General features: G+C 41.4%; 1 protein-coding gene across 1 annotated transcript in view; it reads left to right on the top strand.

Moving 5' to 3' along the window:
• Window positions 1-21,541, top strand: part of DNAI1 (dynein axonemal intermediate chain 1) — a gene marked incomplete at both ends in the record, with an annotated part of 159,602 nt that overhangs the window by 34,466 nt on the left and 103,595 nt on the right. Inside the window, 3 exons of the mRNA XM_082497836.1 lie at window positions 4,548-4,632; window positions 5,515-5,632; window positions 7,719-7,762. Coding sequence (XP_082353962.1) covers window positions 4,548-4,632; window positions 5,515-5,632; window positions 7,719-7,762 — 247 coding nt within the window. The remainder of the gene's footprint in view (window positions 1-4,547; window positions 4,633-5,514; window positions 5,633-7,718; window positions 7,763-21,541) is intronic.

Genomic DNA, 21,541 nt, shown 5'->3' with positions numbered 1-21,541 from the left:
GAAAATTAACAGATGAGTACAATTCTGGAAATTAATAACTACTTGACAGGATTTAACCAGGGGGACTTTATTTAGGATTTGCAGTGGGTGTTGGCAGTGCATGAAAGTGTTGGCTGGGCAGCAGATGACAACACTCCTGTACCGTGCTTTTTTCTTTGCAAGACAGTTCTTCTAGTCACAGTATCTGTACTGCCAGAGCTATGAGCAGTTACTGCACCGGTTTTAGGGTGGGGTTTATCTTCTGGATGTGCAGTTATACACCAGCAGAAGCCTTTTTTCATGCTTCAGTTTACTGGAGTTACACATTGCAACTGGACAGCAGCTGAGAGGCAAATGTGAAGCAATTAATGTTAATGAATAGTAGAGCAAGACCAAGACATTTATTTTCAAAGTACTAGCCTATTATCCATCTTCCATATGATTCAATTAACATTATTGCTGTTCTAAAAATAATTTATGCACTGAAATAAATGAAACAAATTTGTTAGCTGATGAGCTCTCATTACATTTGGCTAGCTAGACCAGAGTTGGTCTGCAACAAAAAAAAAAGTTTGAACCAAATCTTTTAAAAAAAAGATAAATTAAGCCTATGATTTCCACTGAAGATTTATTTCAGTAACATACAGAATAAATCAAACCTGAAATAGGACAGGATCCAATGAGAAAATAACTTACTCTGATCCAGTTTAATGCCAAAACCATGTCCAACCTGGCCTTGAAGACTTCCAGGGATGGGACATCCACAACTTGTCTGGGCAAGCTGTTCCAATGTCTCACCACCCTGACAGTAAAGAATTCTTTCCTAATATCTAATCTAAATCTACCCTCTTTCTGTTTAAAACCATTACCTGTTGTCCTATGACTAGACTCCCTGATAAAGAGTCCCCCCCATATTTCCTGTATGCCCCCTTTAAGTACTGGAAGGCTGCTAGAAGGTCTCCCTGGAGCCTTCTCTTCTCTAGGTTAATCAACCCCAATCTCTCAACCTGTCCTCATAGGGGGGGTGCTCCAGCCCTCTGATCATCTTCGCGGACCTCCTCTGGACCCAGTTGAGCAAGTCTGTGTCTTTCTTATGCTGGGCCCTAGAACTGATACACAGTACTCCAGGTGAGGTCTCACAGGAGCAGAGTAGGGTGGGAGGATCATCTCCCTCGACTTGCTGGCCACACTTCTTTTGATGCAGCCTGCGATACAATGGGCTTTCTGGGCTGCAAGTGTACATTTCTGGCTCATATTCAGTCTTTCATCCACCAGGACCCAAGTCCTTCTCCTCAGGGCTGCTCTCAATCCATTAATTTCCCAGCATGTATCCATGTTTGCAAGCGCTGCGACCCAGGTGCAGGACCTTGTGCTTAACCTTGTTGAAATTCATGAGGTTCGCACAGGCCCAGCTCTCAAGCCTGTCCATGTCCATCTGAATGGCATCCCTTCCCTCCAGCATGTTGACCACACCACTCAGCTTGGTGTCATCAGATGAGGCAGGATCTAGCATTCGTCTTTGAGAACACATGAAGTAAGCCTTATCTTCTGATCTTCAATCTGGAATCATGTCTCAGGTTGAAAATTCAGAATCCTTGCAGTGCAAGTTTCCTTGGATGTATAAGAGAACAAAAATCGTGATCATGCTCGTGTCTGTAGGGTACAGCACTACCATTCTTCCCCAGCTCCTTCCAGTAGCAGGTGCATGTTAAAACAGAAGAGAATTTTTTGCCTGCATAGTAGATGAATGGAAGCTAACACACCTGATGAACCAGCAGGACTCCAGGGGATCTGTTCTTTATACCTCATAACTATGGCTTTTACAATGTTGGAGAGAAAAGTGTTTATTACGTTTTTCTTTTTCTAAATCAAATGTTAACCTTTTCAACGTTTAACCTCTGTCAGTTAAGCTTACTCAGAGCAATATGGTGGTGGTAGCCAATGACATTTTTATAGTTATGATCCCACTATTGCTGGACAAGTGTTAGCAAAGGGGAATTGTTTTTTTTTTTAGGAGAAGTGTTTTAGAGAGAGACTGGTCTTATTGTGGCAGAAGCAATAATGGCAACTTAAAGTCAAAAGAGAGAAATCCCAGCAGTTGAGAGCACTGATTTCTACTTAAGATGTTTAAAGCATCTTTCTCTCCCTCTTTAATTTCTCTTAATACTTACGAATTCCTAACGTCTCGGGAATATCATACTGTGTTAAAATTTGAAAACATGTTTTCCTGCACTTTCTTAATTCTGAACATTGCAGTAAATTCTCTGTGCTGTTCTCAAGAAGTCCTCCCACAGACCCAGGGAAAACCTGAAGAACACAGGAGTGGCCACACTGGTTCAGATCAAGGCTCTAACCACAAGTGAATTTGTAAGGACGGGTAAGAACACAGCAAGAGTATCTCCCAGTTCCAAGTATTCTTCCAGCCTTTGAGTACAAGAAGTACTTGTTCAGTCTTCCTTGAAACCATGTAAAATTCTTGTGTCTACAACACCCTTTGACAAGATGTTGCACAGATATGTCATCCTTCTATAAAAGTCACCTCCTTTTGTTTATTTTGAACTTGACTTCCACTAGCTTTACTTAAGACTCCTACTTTTTGTATCAGAAGAGACAGTGAATGGTCGGTCTCTGTCCATCCTCTCTGGGCCATTTACGATTTCATAGATCTGTCTCATGTCTTCCCAAGCCATCTCTTCTCCAGACTGGCAAGTCCCTACCTACTCAATTTTTTCTGGTGCAGAAACCATTCCAGGCTGGGACCATCCTTGTTGCCCTTCTCTGAACTTACTTCCAAGTCCTACTTTATCCTTTCTGAGATGGGAGAAGATGACTGCACGCATTACTGAAGGTGCAGGCAAACTATGGATTTCTAAAAACTGTTGCAGATTATAGAATTGCCTTTTTTTTTCCTCCTTTGTCCTGTCATCTTTTTCTAGTCCTTTGAGTTTCATGCTCTTTGAATCAAGAGTCTCAATTTCCCTTGAGTCTGTGCAGATCCCAAGAAAGAAGCAGAGGACTGGGATGCACATAATCTGCAGTCATGTTCTTGGTTCTGACTGTGACAGTGCAGTGTAGTTTTGGCAAGTCATTTCACTTTTTCTTTTCGTGTTCAGGGTGCTCTCTGAGCTGTGTCAAAGATGACAAGTTTCTTTTCAGTGTCGTCATTGTGGAGGAAATCATGCTGTGCTGGCAGCCATCAGTCCCTAGCAGGGGTTTGAAGATGAAAGGCTTTGTTAAAGTGGTAGTAGATGGGGACTCAGGTCCTTGGAGCAACATGCTCTCAGAGCACTTTGCATATGCCTTGGCATTCTCACACCATTGCACAGAGGTGTGCTGGCAGGATCCTCATGGCTGAGCACAGTCTGGGGACTTTTAAGCTCTGTTCTTCCAGTTGCTGGCACCCAGGCTTCTTGTCCTACTTGCTGGTTAAGCTTGTTTGGGTTTTGCTAGTGATCACACATACACACACAGAGGATAGAGAGCACATTCACACAACAAGAGTTAGGAACAGAGTTTAGTAAGATGGTTATACAACTGTAGTGATCAGGCATGGTGCTCTGTCAGACAAGCATACCAACCAGCCACCTCCTGACAGTCAAACAGCCCTTATTATGCTGTCTTTTCTCCATTTGTCTGTGCTGCTTCTTTCCCCATCCACCTGGATTACTCCCTTTCTCCACCCTTGTCTCCTTCCATATCAACAACCTGCCTCTAATTACTTTTTTTACATTGCTCACATTTTTGCCCTGTCCATACCCAAGTTTGCTATTTCTGGCGTAGTTTCCTAGGCAATCTTAGCCTTATGTGATATTACTGCTACAGTTACCCAGGGACTGCTGGCCTTGCAAGATGCCACTCCCTAAAAGGTTACCAATACTTGCATACCTGCAGGTATATCTACATACCTTCACATATGCAGGCTTGCCCACTTGTGGTGTTCACTGGGCAGGAGGATTGGATTTTCCACAGTACCAAAACAATTTCCACAAGAACTGGACAGCAAATTTCCCATTGTATGTTGGTTATATATTATAGGAGCTTATGGATCTGTGAGTGCCTCAAGTTGGAATTACCCAGTGATTGACTGAAGGACTTCTAAATACTGTGATCTTTACTTAATGCATGAGACCTTAAAGCTATGCACGGAGAGACAGGAGGATGCTCATGCATGGTCAAGCATCTATGATTTCATTACTGAAGCTAATCAACTATTATCAAGTGAGATGGAGGAGGGATCATGTGTGTGCTTTTAGCTCATCCCATCATGAGGTAGCTTGAATGAGTTGAGGAAAGCAAGACTAACTGCCTTCACAAATAAGTACCTTCCAGTTGAGCTAAATCACAAACAAACACTGCAGTTACTACAACTCAGCTGTGGATGGCATCTTGCTAAACTTATAATAAAGTCATTGCCTTAATTCAAGTGCCTTTATCATTAGGTGCTGATGTGAGGAACTTCAAATTATCCTGTATTCAAGATCAAAGGACTCAGATTTTTCAGTCACACAAGGTCTGAAGGACTTGTAAATAGATAGGAAATAAATTTTCTCTTCCTTGTTTTTCAACAGAGTGATGATATAACCAAGATCTCAAAGGCTGCTAAAATAATGGAGAGGATGGTGAATCAGAACACATTTGATGACATTGCACAAGGTATGGCCTTGCTGGGAGGTGCTTCTAATTCAAGCCAGATGCCCTGCTTTGAGTAGCCGCAGCCACAGCAAGGATAGGTTAGGTTAGATAAGGTTAGGTTAGGTTAGGTTAGGTTAGGTTAGGTTAGGTTAGGTTAGGTTAGGTTAGGTTAGCATGGCATGGCATGGCATAGCATAGCATAGCATAGCATAGCATAGCATAGCATAGCATAGAATAGAATAGAATAGAATAGAATAGAATAGAATAGAATAGAATAGAATAGAATAGAATAGAGAAACAGTGCTAAAACAGGGCAACAAGTTCAGACCATGGGCATGCAAAGCGCATGCCACTTCAGCCTTGCTCTGAGCTGCCTGGTCAGCATTGCCATCCCTGCAGCACTTCCCTCCCTCAGCAGCTACTTCCCTCCTGGATGCTGGTGACAGCAGTCAGTGCCAAGCAGCTCTCTGCTGGCATACAGGTCCCAGACACGGTGACATACTCAGTTTTAATGTTATTTTGCAAGGGTTTTGCTGTCTCTGCTCAGCTTCCTCCTGAAAGGTCATGTCTAACTCTGGGAGTGGTCTGAGGTCACTCCTAGCTCCAGGCTTCTGCTTTCTTGTTCATCCTTTGTCTGCTTTTGTATCATCAGATTTTTTTGTGTAAGTACTTGGTGCTTGGTGCATTTACAGGGCTTAGGTGCTGCTTGGGAGTTGAGACTTAAGGACAGATAGGTTTTATACTAACAATTGGGTTGTGCAGAGGCTGTGAGGATAACATAGTGTTTTTTAAAGCTTCTGTGGCACTACACTGTGCTCATTTATTTCCGATTTGTAAACCGAGACCTTTTCCTTGATTTTTTTTTTTCCTTTTTTTTTTTTTTTTTTTTTTTTTTTTTTTTAGATTTTAAATATTTTGAGGATGCTTCAGATGAATACAGAGACCAGCAAGGGACCCTCCTTCCACTCTGGAAGTTCCAGTATGACAAAACCAAGAGACTTGCAGTTACTGCCATCTCCTGGTAAATTTCTTCATTACAACTTACTCGCGGCTATTTCGCAGGGGGAGTGGAGTTATTCGAATCTCACGGCACCTTACAAGGCAGGGCTGGTTTCTCTGGGAACACTGTTTTGAATAATTACAGTCACCCGCTTTGGCAGCATCTAGACATGTCTGATACTTCTGGATGCAAAGCACCTTGTGTAAGGCTGAATGTGCCAGGCTTGTGCCGTTCGTGAAGGTGTAGCAGGCTCTGGGCGGCACGAGGGCAAAGTGAGTGCAGTTGGCAGAGCAAATAAGAGTCCCTTCCTGGACAGGTGGGATAGACATGTCATATCTTCAGACAATATGCTCTAGGAATCAATCCTGAAAAGCCCAGAGGAGGGCAAGGGATAGCGACTATATTTTTGACAAGTATCAACACAGAAGAATTAAAACATCTGAAAGGGAAATGCAAACATTCCATGTGCCAGACAGGTAGTGCCATAGACTGTAAGATGCTGAGACACTGATACCACACAAGACCTTTATACACCGTACATATTCAGTTGCTACCCAGACAACAGTGGTATTTGTGTACTGGGATCTTACACAGTTCAGTTTAGTAGGTGTTTGCCCTGCAGTCCACTTTTGCATATTTATTCCTGGTCAGTCCGAAAACAATCACTGATACTTTCAAATCAACTCTCTTTTTGTGCGATGTTATTGCCATGGTTATTAACATGTAAAAAACACTCATTGCCAACCTGAATGAGTCTTTTTACTTTTTAAGGTGCTTGATCCTCCCCAGAAATGGCTTGATTTGTGCACTGACCATGAGACATACATAATGGGCTCCTGCCTTGTTCTCTCCTACAGCTAGGCCTCCTCTCACTTGTTTGTGGGGCGGTGTGAACACATCTGTGTCTTGCCAAAGAGGATCTATGGAGAGACAGAGCAGGATTTCAGTTTTCTGTCCTTTCAAGCCACTGCAGTAATTATACTTTAATAGAATATCAAGGATACAGTTGTGTGAGAGTTACAAAATAACAGTAAAATGGGATGTAAAATTGGGTGAAAACGCATCTTTTATAGGTAGTTTTTGCTGCTGTTTTTCTTGTCTCCAGTAAATGATAACAGAAAGATGGCCCTGAAATTGGAAGAATGACTCCAAATCGCCTTATGTAATAAGCTTTTCTAATTTATTTTTTATTCTTACACTATTAGCAGTGATGGTGCGTTTAATGGATAGAGCAAGAGTATTAGGATGCCTAGGTATTAGCCCAAGTGAAAAAGGAGAATTGAAAAGAGAAGTGGTTGTATTTTATCAATTCATAACAGCAAGTCAGAGAAAACACTCATTACATAATTTTCACATCCATTCATTTCACAGAATTGTTACCCACTGGTTGTGTAGTGTGAGCTCAGGGACAGCAACAGTAGTGATCTTTGTCCCATGTAAACCCTACAGTCCACATACAGTAGAAGTTGTAAAGAACGTAGATGTTTTTCAAATAAAGGGACTTTAGAACACATAGTAGATGGCTAATTGCTCATAGTGAGTATGCCTCAGCATATATACTGTTCACCAACTGGGTCAGAAAGGAATTTCCCTTCCTGGTCTGTGGGAAAGATCATGAATTCATGAACTGATAGCTGTCTCTTGAAGCGTCCCTCATTATTTAATAACAGGTAAGGAAAGTAAATTTATTGGGTATTATTCTGTTGTGGTTTAGAAACTACTTTATTCTTGTCCCTGAAAGATGGAAACCAACACATTCCTCCCTTTTTCCTTTCCACAAAGACTTCATTTTTAAAAGTAAACTTTGCATGATTATGAAATGGGTAAGCCAAGAAGTGCTGGAGATTGACATCATGTCTGTCTGTGTCCTTTTTATCCTTTTCATCTCCTGCTGTGGTCATCTGATGCTCTATTTTTTATGCATCTTGAGCATGGAAGAATTATTCATACACGAACTTTACTAGTGCATATGTTCAAAGGATCAAGCCCTCAGACTGTAGGTAGTCCTGTGAGAACAGACTCTGGTATTAATGTGTGAAACTGTGCGTTTCTGTGGTACTACATGGTTAATAATTAATGCAATCTTATGTATATTTTCTCATTACAGGAATCCAAAGTACAAGGACCTATTTGCAGTAGGGTATGGCTCTTGTAAGTAAAAAATACAAAAGAATCATTTAGAGATTTAAAATAATAAACAAGTGCACTGATATCAAATCATATAATACTCTGGGACATGGCTTGCATCTCATAGCAAGGACTCATCTAATTTCAAGGCAGTAAATTGAAATTTAACTCAAGATAGGGATTAAGCCTTTACATTCCATGACAGAAACATTAAGAAATGCATAGGCATAGGCAGCATTAGCCAGGGCTTTTGACTTATGACATTGCTGACGCTCCCTTCAGTCAAAGACTTGCTTCTAGAAGCACCACATAATTATTTTTGTCTTACTTGATGGGGTCTGATTTCTCTGTTCCTGCCCTTTTAACTGCTTATATAAGGTATAAGATACCTTATGTTTTGCCAGAAGTTAATCATAAACGACTTCTCTAAGTGTAGAGTCATTGCTTTCTTGTTTGGACACACCTTCCAGTTGTGTCTCAGAGGATAAGCTCTCCATTGGGGCACATCAGGCCTGGATATTGAGAAAAGGCCCTTTCCCTGCTGTAGTGTCTGGGATTGGACATAGGTTAATTTTGAGTAGCAGTGAACATAAGGTTCAGGGGTTGTTGTGTTACTGCATATTAATGGCTATCCAGTATTACTGCTCTCATGTTCAGGAAATGGAAAAGAATTCTAACAAGTTGATGTTTTCTCATTGGTTTTGTTGTTGTTTTGCTGTGTGCATTACATTTACCTGTTCAGTTTTTATAGATATATATATATGTATAAAACAACATGGGAATCCATATCAACAACCTTGCGTTTCCTTCTGTTCAGTATCTCCTGTTGCTTACAGATACGCTCACTGCTGTACTCTGAATTTTTGTCTTCACATCTCCTCTTTTACTCCTGTGTAGGCAGGACAGTAAACTCCTGGTGAACAGACATTTCTCTTCCGTTCTCTCACTCTCTTCTACTTTCTAGCTCTACCTGAAGTGCTGACTATCATGAATAGCTTTTTAGGCACCAGACAGCATTCTGGTAGTTCCCCCCAAGAACCACTGCTTCCCAGGGAAATTCCCAAAGGGAGGAGAACAGTCTTTCTCACACAGGTACTGTTGGCACCTCAACATTATCTTCTGAGCAGACTACTAGTAGCTGCTGTAGAGTCACATTTCCGGCATTCTTATGTAGTGAACAGTGACCTTAAAGCCTCAGCTTTACATTAGATGGGTGTTGTTAATTAACAAGGGAATATAGGTGAATGACCAAAATCCCAAACTATTTAAATTCTTCATTGGCTTTTACTCAGAGCTTGTGAAGATCACAGCAATACCCCACCTGCACATCTCCAGGGCACCTGCTCCTTGCAAAGAGATCCCCTCGGGTTTTACCATTAACTCTGACACAAAGCAGAGAGGGCCTGAGGAAAGAACAGTATTGCAAAGGCAGCAGAGCCTTCTCCTTGCTGCAAGAAGAGGGCAGACAGACTACAGTCATTAGATTTGTGAGAAGGACTAGGTGTTTTTGACCCAATCAGTCTCCCCACTGTCTCTAGGAGGAGAGTTGTCCTTCTTCTCAGGGTATTAGTGTTTTATTTACTTAAGTAAAAGCTGACTCTTCTGAGGGGCACTAATGAGTCTCCATCTGGCTTGAAATAAAGATCAGTCATGCTGCTACAGGTAACCAGTGGTTGAGAATTGCAGATAGCATGATTAGACACTAGAATTTTTACCCTAAATACCTCAGCCCTGGGAATTCTTTGTGGAGGACAGAGTGGGGGAGTCAAAGAGAGAACCTTACTAGTAGCTGCGTCTTTGCCCACTAGCAATTTCAATTAATCTATATGTGTTTCCAAATTAGAGGTAGACATTTTTGCTGTGTGCTTTTTGCTGAAAAATTTAGCATCTGTTGGGAATATTCCGAACTACCAAGGCAAGTCGTTTGGTATTTATTTTAAGGGAACATATTTTTTGAATGAATGCTGAAAGATCTCAGCTGTGATAAAACCACTAATGAAATTCATTGTTGAGAAATATAGTGCGTGTGGGATAAAAACCTCAGCACTGGGCTCCAAGGAGATTGCTGTTATTCAGGAAAGTGATCTTGAAATTATTCAAGTATGTGTTTCTTTTCAAACACTTGGTAATGCTCAGCAATAGTCAAAAAGGCAAAACAAAAATTGATGGGGATTAGTATGAAAGAAGGAGAAAACAAAACTTCTGGATACAGTGGAAACAAAATAGAAAACTACATAAAAAGCAGCAGTAGGAACAACAATAGAAAACTAAAAAGAGAACAAAACAAGATCTATGATAAACTGACATCTTGATTACTGTGTGCAGTTCTGGTTGTGAACTCCGAAGAAGAATGTGTTAGGCTGTGGAAGGATTGGAAAAGGTCCAGAAAAGGGCAGCCACGATGAACAGAAATGTATATATATATAATGACTTGTGATCAAACAGCATAAACAGTCTAGGACTCTTATAAAACAGACTAGGGAGAGGGACTTGTTATGGGTCTGTAGACTCCTGAGTGGCATGGGGAAAGTGAAAAGGGGTCAAACATTCATTATTGCCCATAACACAAGAAGGAGGGAGACCTTATGAAATTATTGAGTAGTAGGACGAAGACAAATTTAAAACAGAACAATATGATACATAATGAAATTGTGGAACCTTTCTTCTTTCCCTGTGATCTGGAGGACAGAGATACACATGAAGAGGTTAGAAAAATTTGTGAAGGGCCAGTTTACTGTTGGAAGGACAAACCATCCGATTCAGTAAGTTTGTAACTGGAAATTGCTGGAAGCTCTGATTACAAACAAGGGGGTAGACCAATATTTGCTGAGGTTCTTATAGTACTTAAGCAGTTGCTGCTTAGTACTGTTGGAGATAAGGTACTTGGCTACAGGGACCTTTGGTGTGGTCCCAAATAGTCATTCTTATGTATTTCTCTGTGCTCTGACAATGAAACCAGATGAGTTGTCTTCATTTGTACTGGTAAGAATTGCATTCTGCTTGCAATATTGCAACATTACATTTTCCTCTTAAAATGACATTTTTCTCTTGAAGTTCACTCCATCTAAGTCCTGGAAATGCTCCTGTTAATTTGCCAAGAAGCCTAAATTGGCCTGACAATCTCTTTAATTCAGCAGGCGTCAGCTAGTCTAAAGAGCAGATTAGCATCAATCTTTGCAAAAGAAAGCATGGTGAGAAGTTCTTAGGATATTCCCTGCCTTCTACATCACCACAAAAAAACTTACTGTACTCAACAGCCCCAGTGCTCAGAGAGAGTAGGAATTGGGCAGTGCATTCCCACTGCCCTGCCACCCAGGCACAGGAGAAGAGATACAAACTCAAGGATGGTAACCTTCCCACTTAGCCTGTTCAGACAGTCATTCTAACTTGTTACACTAAGACCCTGATTTCTGGGTTGTGCAGAAGTGTTTGCTATTTATGTTAGTTCTGCCAGGGTCCATTGTGCCAAGGGCAATACACAGATGCAGAGTAAGGCAGACCTTAAGTCAGTGGCTTGCCATATAAGTGGGCAAGGGATCCAGAAGACTTCTTATTCCATTTTTATAGCAGACCGAGAAGGCATAGTTCATCTCAGCCAGCTGTAGCCAGCTAACAGCTAGGAGCTGAGTCTCTGCCCTAAGCTTCCCCTTTAAGTCAACAGTGAGAGATTGGCACATCCAGGGGCCATCATCCTGCTGTAAGCCAGATGTCCAAGAGAGGAGCTAAGTAGCCCTCCAGAAAGGGTGGTCTCTCCCCGTGGACTGTAGAGTGAACCTAAGCAGAGCACCTAGCCTAAATGCCTGTCTCTTAAATGGCTGAAGTGAGGATAGATGAATCCTGGCCATAGGAAATAGTCCTGGAGTAATACAGAGGCTGGGGTAGAGCCAGGAGCAGAATGCAGATCTTTGGATCTGTGGTGGCCATAATTACATCACCAGTCTTTTGTGCAGCATGCATTTGGGAACACTGCCAAGATGCAAGTAACACATTTATCCTATTGCCCAAAGTGTACTTTTTGAAACAAAAGGTTCCTTGTTTACTGTGGGTCCATTTCACTCAGTGTAGCAAGTTCTTTACAAAGAGGGCCCTAGCATTTCCCTTTCTTTTGTATCCCATTTCTGGAGTTTTCACCAGCAATTTATTTCTTTGGCACAAGATGGTCTCTTCTGAACAAGGAAATATTGTCATTGTAATTTGCAATTCAAGATCTATGCTGCTTGGTTGGAATTAATTTTTATTCCCATCAGGAGGAGCTGTCTTTCTGTTTTTGTTTGTGCATAAATGAGATTGCTGGGTTGCTGGCTAGACTGACAGCCTGTAGTGCAGGGTTCAAAGAGGCTGTGATGGGTGTTGGGCTTGTGTTCTGCTGTGTTGATGGGAACACCACAAACACAAGCTCAGGTCTTAGCAGTCACCTCAGTTCATGTTCCAGAAGCAAGTGTGCCTCTGACAGCCTTCAGGAATGACTTTCTATGTGCAGCTCCATCTGTCAGTGCATGAGATGAGTAGGGAAAAACAGTATTTGTATGGCAAATGTATTTTATCCTACTGTTTCTTTGCACTCAGTGGATGTACCTTGCCAGTCACAAGGATGGGTGAGGAGTATGGACTCACACCCAAAGTGCTAGCAACCTGACGTATCTGGCAAAGGTATCTAGACAGAAGTAGACCATGTACAGATGCCTGTACTGCTCTAGCTTTCTTGTGTAAAATCAGCAAGGACAATGCTAGTCCAGGGCCCTTATACTGGCATGACTGCATCCAAAGTAAGAGTTGTTATGACTCTGTGACTGAACTAAAATAGTGTAAAATCTGGGCCAGAGTTTTCACAAAGATGAGCTGGTATTTAGTAGATGCCCTGAGCCTGCCTGCTACTGATGACTCATGGTTGAACAATGACACCATGTGCCAGCTCTTGTTGCACTCTCCTACAATGTAATGTCAGGTAAACCCAGGGAGGCTGGGTATCCTTACAGGATACAGTCTTGTATTTTCCCATTTCTCAAATGCACATGAACAATGTTATCAAATGAACATAGAGAGTCTTTTATTTACTGCCCTCCACTGATTGAGGCTGATGGAACATCATTGCAATGATGATCTTCCCAGATGGGACATGCTCAGGGTGATGGGACACACTCTCAAGGGAGAGGAGAAAATGAGCCAAGTGACTTTATCAGCAAGATACTGCAGCTTCCTGCCCCACCTCTGTGCATTGTAGGCATTGCTTGTTCTGCTGGAGGTCTTATCCATCAGCAGTTCTGCCACTCTTCAAGTCAATTGAATCTATTCATCCTCAGTGCTCCATGATCACTTAGCACTAAACGATGAAGTACAACTCTTCAAGGAGCTAGCTCCTCAAGAACACTGAGAAACATTCTCTCCAGGAAGGGTTGTGAAACCAAGACAGCAAGATGAATGTCAAATAAGATTGGCAGGGTCAAGGCACATGCTTGTCTTTCCTTACAGACAGATTCTTGGCTAGGATCTGATCCCACACTGACAACTGAAAGGATCAACCACACACCATAACTGGTGATGAGAATTTGAAGAATCAGGCATTTAAATTAGATATTAGAATAAAGAAAATGGCTCGTAACAAAACTATCTCACTTCTAAAGGGGAAAAGTCATCCTACTGGGACTGAGACAGTATGTTTGGAGGTATGCCATTTTCCTTTCTCTCTTTTTGTGAAAGAAGCCTGGCCCCTCTCTGTCTAGAAAGCAAACAGTGGAAAAAATAATTAGTAGAGAATTCCCAATCCACTATTCCCTCCAAAGATTTAATGAAAATTACAATCAGCTCCATATTACACAGCACTTAGGTTTGTATGCAGCATGTTCCAAGACCCAAAGACTTCTGTTAGGCCAAATAATTTGTTTTCATATTCAGTTTTTCATTCCCCAAGTCCTTCTCTTCAGGGCTGCTCTCAATACATTAATTTCTCAGCCTGTATCCATGTTTGGGAGTGCTGTGACCCAGGTGTAGGACCTTGCTCTTGGCCTTGTTCAACTTCATGAGGTTCACATGGGCCCATCTCTCCAGCTTGTCCATGTCCATCTGGATGGCATCCCTTCCCTCCAGTATGTCGACTGGTCCACACAGCTTGGTGTCATCAGCAAACTTGCTGAGGGTGCAGTCAATCCCACTGTCCATGCCGCCAGCAAAGATGTTAAATAATTCTGGTCCCAATAAGGACTTCTGAGGGACACCGCTCATCAGTGCTCTCCACCCAAGCATCGAGTAGTTGACTGGAACATGGAATGTGACCATCCAGCCAATTCCTTATCCACCAAGTGCTCCATCTGTCAAATCCATGTCTCTACATTGTAGAGACAAGGATGTCGTGTGGGAAAGTATCAAATACTTTGCACAAGTCCAGGTAGCTGGTGTCAGTTGCTCTCCTGTTATCCAGCAATGATGTGACCCTGTTGTAGAAGGCCACCAAGTTTGTCAGGCACGATTTGCCATGTTGGCTGTCACTGATCACCTCCTCATTTTTCATGTGCTGTAGCATAATTTCCAGGAGGATCTGCTCAATGATCTTGCCTGACATAGAAAGTGAGACTGATCAGCCTATAGTTCCCCAGGTCTTCCTTTTTTCCATTTTTAAAAATGGGGGCTATATTTCCCCTTTTCTGGTTAGGGGAAACTCCACCAGTCTGCCACAACTTTTCAAATATGATAGCTTAGCAACTTCATCTGCCAGTTCCCTCAGGACCCTTGGATGCATCTCATGAGGCCCCACGAACTTGTCCACATACAGATTCCTTAGATGGTCTCAAACCTGATCTTCTTCTATAGTGGGCAGAAATTCTTTCTCCCAGTCTCTGCCTTTGGATTCTGTGAATTGGGCGGTGTGGCTAGAGCACTTGCCGGTGAAGACAGAGGCAAAAAAGTCATTGAGTACCTTGGCCTTCTCCATGTCTGTTGTAGCCAGGTCTCCCATTTCACTTACTGGGGGCGGAGAGGAGGGTGGTACAGTTTCTTTCATCTTCTTCTGTTGTCCTATGTACCTGAAGAAACCCTTCTTGTTATTTGTTATGTCCCTAGCCAAGTTCAGCTCCAGCTGTGCATTGGCTTTCCTGATCCCATCCCTGCACTCTTGGGCCATATCCCTACTATCTCCCCAGTATGTGTATCACTGCCTGCACTGCCTATGCATTTTGGTTTTGTATTTCAGTTTGGCAAAGAGGTCTTGACTTAGCCAAGCTGGCCTCCTGCCTCCCCTGCCTGACTTCTTGCACATCAGGATTGAGAGCTTTTGTGCTCTAAGAAAAATGTCTTTAAATATCTCCCAGCTCTTGTTTGCTCCTTTATCTCTGAGGGAATTTTCCCAAGGGATCACACGCACTAGCATCCTAGGCAGTTGAAAATTTGCCTTTCTGAGGTTTAGAGTCTTGATTCTACTTGTTACCCACCCCGTAGTCCTCAAGATTGAGAACTATACCAGACAATGATCGCTGCAGCCCAGGCTACCTCCAGTCTTGACCTCTCCAATAAGTTCTTCTTCACTAGTGAACAACAGGTCCAGCAGTGCCTCTACTCTGGTTGGGCTCTCCAGCACCTGTACTAGGAAGTTTCCTCAACACACACCAGTAGTTTCCTGGACTGCTTGCAGTTCACTGTGCCATTTTTCCAGCAGATGTCTGGGTAGTTGAAGTCCCCCATCAAGATAAGGGCCTGAGAGCCCTCTCCTGATTCAAGAGGCCAAGGTACCCTGTATCCAGTTTCTTCCAAGGGAAGGAAATTTATTTAGACACCCTGTACCCTGATGGTTTCCAAGAGTGGTTCTTACCTCATGATGCTGTAGAGAGACATTGAAACATGTCTCTCTCAAAATAAACAAATTATTGTCAATCTCAGTTAGGGCAGATACTCTCTGATGTAAGAGTGTAGGATCCTGGGCATGTAAGTGTGCCAAGCTTCAGAAGGGACTTACTGTATCACTGCAGAATTGTGCCCTGCTCTGTCAAGTACCTTCTCTTCAGCTATGGACAGTCTTTTGATTAAGATAAGCTTGCAGAAAATGCAAATCTGGGAGCTGGGTCGGGTATCAGGAAGACATTCCTTCCTGATCCTGACAGAAGAGCAATCAAAGCATTGAAACATAAGCTGTGATCATGATTCTCCTAAGGCAAGCCTATAGGTGTTCTGAGCATGGGGAGGGTGATCTTGTTGGAGTCAAGAAAGAAAGTAATGGACAAGAGGGGTCAATGCCATCCTACCTTCATGTGCTGGCTGGAGGATTTTTCTTAAAGCTGTGTCAAAGCGTATCTTTTAGAAAGATGCTCAGTTTTCTTGTCAAAACTCCATCTGATGGTGAGTCCTTCACCTTCCTGCTATACTGTTCCAACTTTGAATTCGTCTGCCCTGTGGTAAATGGTACCTTATTTCAAGGCTTAATTTGTCTAACTTAAATTTTCAGCCATTGAAACTCATTACTCTCTTGGCAGCAAGTTTAAAAAGTCTTTCCACCAAGTCCCTTCTCCATAAGTCGTGTAAGTACCCCCATGCATTGATGAAGACTTCTCTTAATTTTTCTCTTCTTTAGGCTGAACTCATCAAGCCATACTCAGACTTGTTTTCCATCTGTTACGTTATTTCAGTGAACTTTCTCTAACCTTTGTCCAATGTACCCACATTCTTCCTGAGTGCAAATGCCATAACCAGGCATACTCACTTAGTTTCTGTCTTATGCATGCCACCCACTGTGTCGTCTTCAGGCTCTCAGCAAATATTTTATATCATTAAATAGATCAAACTAAAAATATTAACCAGCGCTGGACTAAGAACTGATGCCTGGGAGCCTGCCCTGGAAACCGTCTCTGTTCATTTCTCTTTGTGTTTACAGCTCCACTTTAGGTTCTGGCAGTGAACCAGTTTTTAATCCGGCTAGTATGTGCTCTGCTAATTCCATGCCATATAGTTTTTAAATCAAATATTCTGATGTACTTAACTGAATGGCAAAGGAATACGCAGATATATTCTTGTTAGCACAGTTATTTCATCAGTCGTCCTGACAAGAGGGACAGCAGCTTAGACAAGACGTTTATCCTCTCCATAGGTCTGGGGATCTAAGTAACAGGGGAGATAATTCATCAGGACTGGGGTCCTCACACTGAGAGAATCTCACTGCATACAGATAAGGTCTGTGATCATTAATTCATGGTAACTGCTTGTTAGAAGCTATAATGCTTTATCTTATCTTGAAATGTAGAGAAATCCTTCAAGTTTTCTATGATATCTCAGTCAAATTGTGGAAATAACTTATGGAGGCCAGCTCTCTGAAACTCACAGGTACATTAGAAAGTCATAGAAAATAGAATTGAAAAGGGTTTCAAAAAGCTATTAGTCCATTTTCATACAAGATAGTACTTTATTTAAAACAAGAGTTTCAGGACTAAACTTAGTCCACTTACTGAAGATTGCATGCAGTGTAATCCCTAGCACAATTGAAAGCAAAGTCCTACAGGTGAGACGCAATCCTTGTGACAAGGACAGAAATGTATGTTTGAGAAGGAGAACACTAAAAGCCTGAAAACACTGATTTAACAGTATAGGCTGTGGCCTTAAGGAGAGTCAGTCTTAGAAATTGTTCTAGGTGTTTGTGGGTAATGTTAATGTTTGCAGTGGTAGATTTAAAGGTTGTGATGCAGCACATGGAACGTAGTCTGAGCTGAATTTACATAACAAGCTGCTATTAAATCTGGGAACTTCTGATGAATGACTGAAGACCTTTAGGTAAAAGCACTAAGAGGATTTAATACTGCCTAACAAATTCAGATCTCTGAACCAGCTCACAGAAATTCTCTTCCAGGTGGCTTTGGAAATGTTTATAGATTTAAATTATGTTCCCAAAACAGGGACAGAAGACTTCTGGAAGCAGAGTTCCCTACTAATCTTTCTCTAAGCTACATGTTTATTTTTATATTGAGAATAGAGATTGAAGACCTTGTCAGAGAAAAAGCATTTTAGATTGTTTAGATGAAATTCTTTTCCTTGTATCAGGCTGTGTGCACATGCGATTCATGTGAGGGGACTGTACTGGAGAGGGAGAGGTGGCAGCTCCCCAGTCACATAATGGCCTGTGTGCTGGACCGGGTCCAGCAGCGAGCTTTAGCCTTTTTGGACCCCACAGCAAAGGTACTGAAGTTTTCTGAGTGCAATACTACAAAATGCTGATAGAGATTAATGTGGTCCACACACCTCAAAGAGTTTGTATTACAGTCTGCATTCATTTTGCGATTTGGCCTGTATTTGTATAAAGCACTGAAATGCTGTAACAGATCCCAGCTTTGGGAAAATGTCTCTGTGTCCATTCAGAGGCATGTGCCCAGCACTGATCTGAAGTTGATAAAATTAGATACGTCTTCAATGGTGAAAGACCCAGGAGGTTCACTCTGACTTTTTGGTAACAGGTTTCAGAACTGCATTGGGCCAACACGGTGGCTGAGTTTTTCCTTTTAGCTCTGAATGTATTGTTTATTGACATTTTGGTTACTTGTACTGTAAGTTGAAAGACCGTCACCTTTTGCAAATGCTGGTGATGCAAATTGTTAATGGTAGTTGATATAATAGTTAGTGATATTAATGGGGAATTTATGTTGAGGAAAAAAAAAGATAGAATCACAGAATTAAAACATAGTGGTTGCTTAGTTGCCAGTGATTTTAATTGATTATATTTTTTATATCAGGCAGACTGAAGGCCCACAAAGTAACATGTGACGTTGCTACTGTAAGGGAATATTGCAATACAGAAAACAAACATCAACAAAATAAGCACAGAGGAAAAATTAAAAGGGAATATATGAGTCTTATTTGTGAATTATTGAAGAACATTTGTATGGACACTGAGTACCCCCACAATCAAAAATGAAGACCCTGGAGGACATGGGCCTGCTCTGTGTTAATTTATGAGTGCTGTTTGTGCTGTGTGAGTTTGTAATAGCTGTAAGGAGTTTTCTATGACTACATTGTATTAATTAAAAAAGCCTGCTGGGGAAAAAAAGGGCAGGAAATAAAACATCATATGCCTCTGAGGCAAACATATCAAAAGTCATTAATAACTAGGTCTAATGCTAATCTACATTTTCATCCATGAAGAAGAAATAAACAGAGCATCACTGCTGATAAAATGTTTTGATGAGACAAGTATCTGGGGGGTGGTAAGAAATGGAACAATCAGATCAAAGAGTGGTTTAGATCCCTTTGTAGAAGAGTAAAAGGCATCACTCTGCATTGCAGTGTCCAAGTGTACTTTCAAAGAAATTCAGGCCATACAACCATACAGGGGGGAGCCCTATCTCGAGGAACAATGATTTATAAAAAAACATGTGATGAAACCCCAGTGCTGTCCTGCGTCACAGATCCTTGGATCTATAGAGAGGGTGGTTTGCAATGGAATTGAGAGGCTAAAAGAACCTTTTTTATTTAGTGCTGGAATGACCACTCTGGAAAGGCATGCTCACCACTGGTGACTTGCCAAGGAGAAGGGTGATAAACTGCGAAGGGTTCAAAAAAGGATGAAAGAGTGATCTAAGAACAGGACAACTGACCTGGGAAACAAATTCAAGGAACTCAGTTTGTTCAGCTTGTCAAAGGAAAGCTTATTAGGTAGTTGTATTGCGGTCTGTTAACTCCCTGTATTGGGAAAACAGATCATGTAACAAAGGGATCCTTAATCTGCCAGACAAATGATGTAACAAGATCAAAGAAAAGCTGGAGCTACACAAATTCAGGCCAGACAAAGTGTGGCTTTTTAATAGCAGATGGGTAATTGAGAACAATTAATTTTGCCATGTGGTAAATTCGCAACCTCTGGGAATTTTCAAATGTGGAGATTTTAAATATGTGATATTTCTAAGTTTTGGTCTGTCGCAGCCATGATTTGTTTCATTTAAAACAAGATTTAATGTGGAAAAATCTTACATTCTTTATATTTTATATTCTTCAGTAGTCTCATTTATTCAGTCTTCTAATCTTTATAGAGGCTGCTGTCTGTAGTGTCTCATGTTGGAGGCTTTAAAGTCCATTTGCAAAATCCATGTCCTCCTCCATGGTCTGAGACTCTTTGAAAAACCTCCCTAGTGGAATCAGTGTCAGAAATTTAAGCCATCATACATCTGGTTTATCGAGATAACTAATTGTGGTCAATTAAACATAATTACACTGAAAATTACAACACTTTTAAAATCTGTTTTCCGAATACCAAATGTCTCTTACTACACATACAGGCTCTGGGAGTGTAAAATTGACAGTGCCTATTATACTGTCAACTCTGTTAGTAAATATAACCTAATAAGTATAATACATTAAGTAATCATATGAAAGATTAATTTCAGTTGGTGACTTAATTACTGATTTATAATTTAAATTCTGTAAGCTTTGCCTAATTTTTCCTAGCCTTAACGTTTTCATTAATTTGATTTTAAATCGACTCATAACATCATCTTTTGCTGTAGCATTTTGCTAAGCATGAAATAGTAAAGAGTTCTGTTGATGTGTTTGGGGAAAAGATGTATTAACAGATTTTCTAGAGCCTGAGGATCAAAGGAGCTGCTTAGCCATCCTGTTGTGTCTCCGGTGCATCGCAGGCCATTAACTTCCATGCACTTACCTCCCTGTCTAGCCCTGTTACTTTGATTGGTGCATTTTTATCCACAGGAGACTAAACATTTGTGTGCCATAGAGTCTTACCTGTTTGATAAAGCCAGTCTGACGCCTTTACTTTCTTAGCTTGGTCCCTGGAAACAGCTACATTTAAGTTTGTGTGGGAAATTGTTTCTTTTGGCATTTGCACAACAGAAACCAAGGAGGGATAGGTTAACTCTCTTTGTTACCAAAGTCAAGGCGATTGTCTTCTAATGAAAATTGGTAAAAGACTTTCCACCTGTCTATACTGAGAGAGCCCTTGACTCAGCAGAAGATACCAACAGATACTGAGGACAGGCAAAACAGCTCTACGTGCACTTTCTTAAAAGCATCATCTTAAGCTCTATTTTAGATATTCATTTTCTGAAATGCAGATGTTCTTATGCCCATGTTCTATAAGCCAAACATTATTTGTTTGTGTTTGTATTTCTCATTCCCGCCAAATACTAAGCTATTATCATAGCTTGACTTTTCCATGGCAAAAGTCCTGGAATCAAGTCTACTTCTCACAGTCTAAGTAGCAAAAATATTGTCAGGGTCTTGAGGGCAGTAAAAGGCTCTGTTGGCCCTGACCACCCTCACCAGCACCATTTCCCAAAAGGAGTGGGACAAGTCCTGGTTGCTGAGGCCCCTGCACCGCTGGCTGTGTTATTGTGCTTGGGTATCAGCTCCCCATCTCTTAGGGAGCATCCAGTGATTCCTGCAACCAACCCAAACACGTATTCTGTTCCCCCAATAACCCAATGTTTGGATATATAAACAGCAAAGTAAAATTTGGATAAAACGCAAGTCAACGTTACTTAGCCATAATGAATTTAGTTATGCCAGATACTTAATTATTTTATATATTAACTTGTACTTTAAAGGACATGGTTTTCTTCTGCTTGCTTTATTTTTCATCACTGAAACCTTGACATGGGCCACAGAGCAGATTCCCTAATCTGAGTGCTTTGAGTTCTATCTGAGAGATAACATTAACAAGACTGAAGATCTGGCCTCGATTTAACTCTTTGCATTAGCACTTCAAGGATGAGGTTCACTAAAGTGGGTAGATTCACAAAGGGTAGGAATTTTGTAAAATCCTTTTACCTGACAGTAATTCAGGTTTACATGGCACTTTCTTCAGAGGAATTCCAGAGTGTCCATGCA

The sequence above is a fragment of the Vanellus vanellus genome, assembly GCF_965231255.1.
Source record: "Vanellus vanellus genome assembly, chromosome: Z".
NCBI lineage: Eukaryota > Metazoa > Chordata > Aves > Charadriiformes > Charadriidae > Vanellus > Vanellus vanellus.
This window is presented reverse-complemented; position numbering and strand designations above follow the sequence as displayed.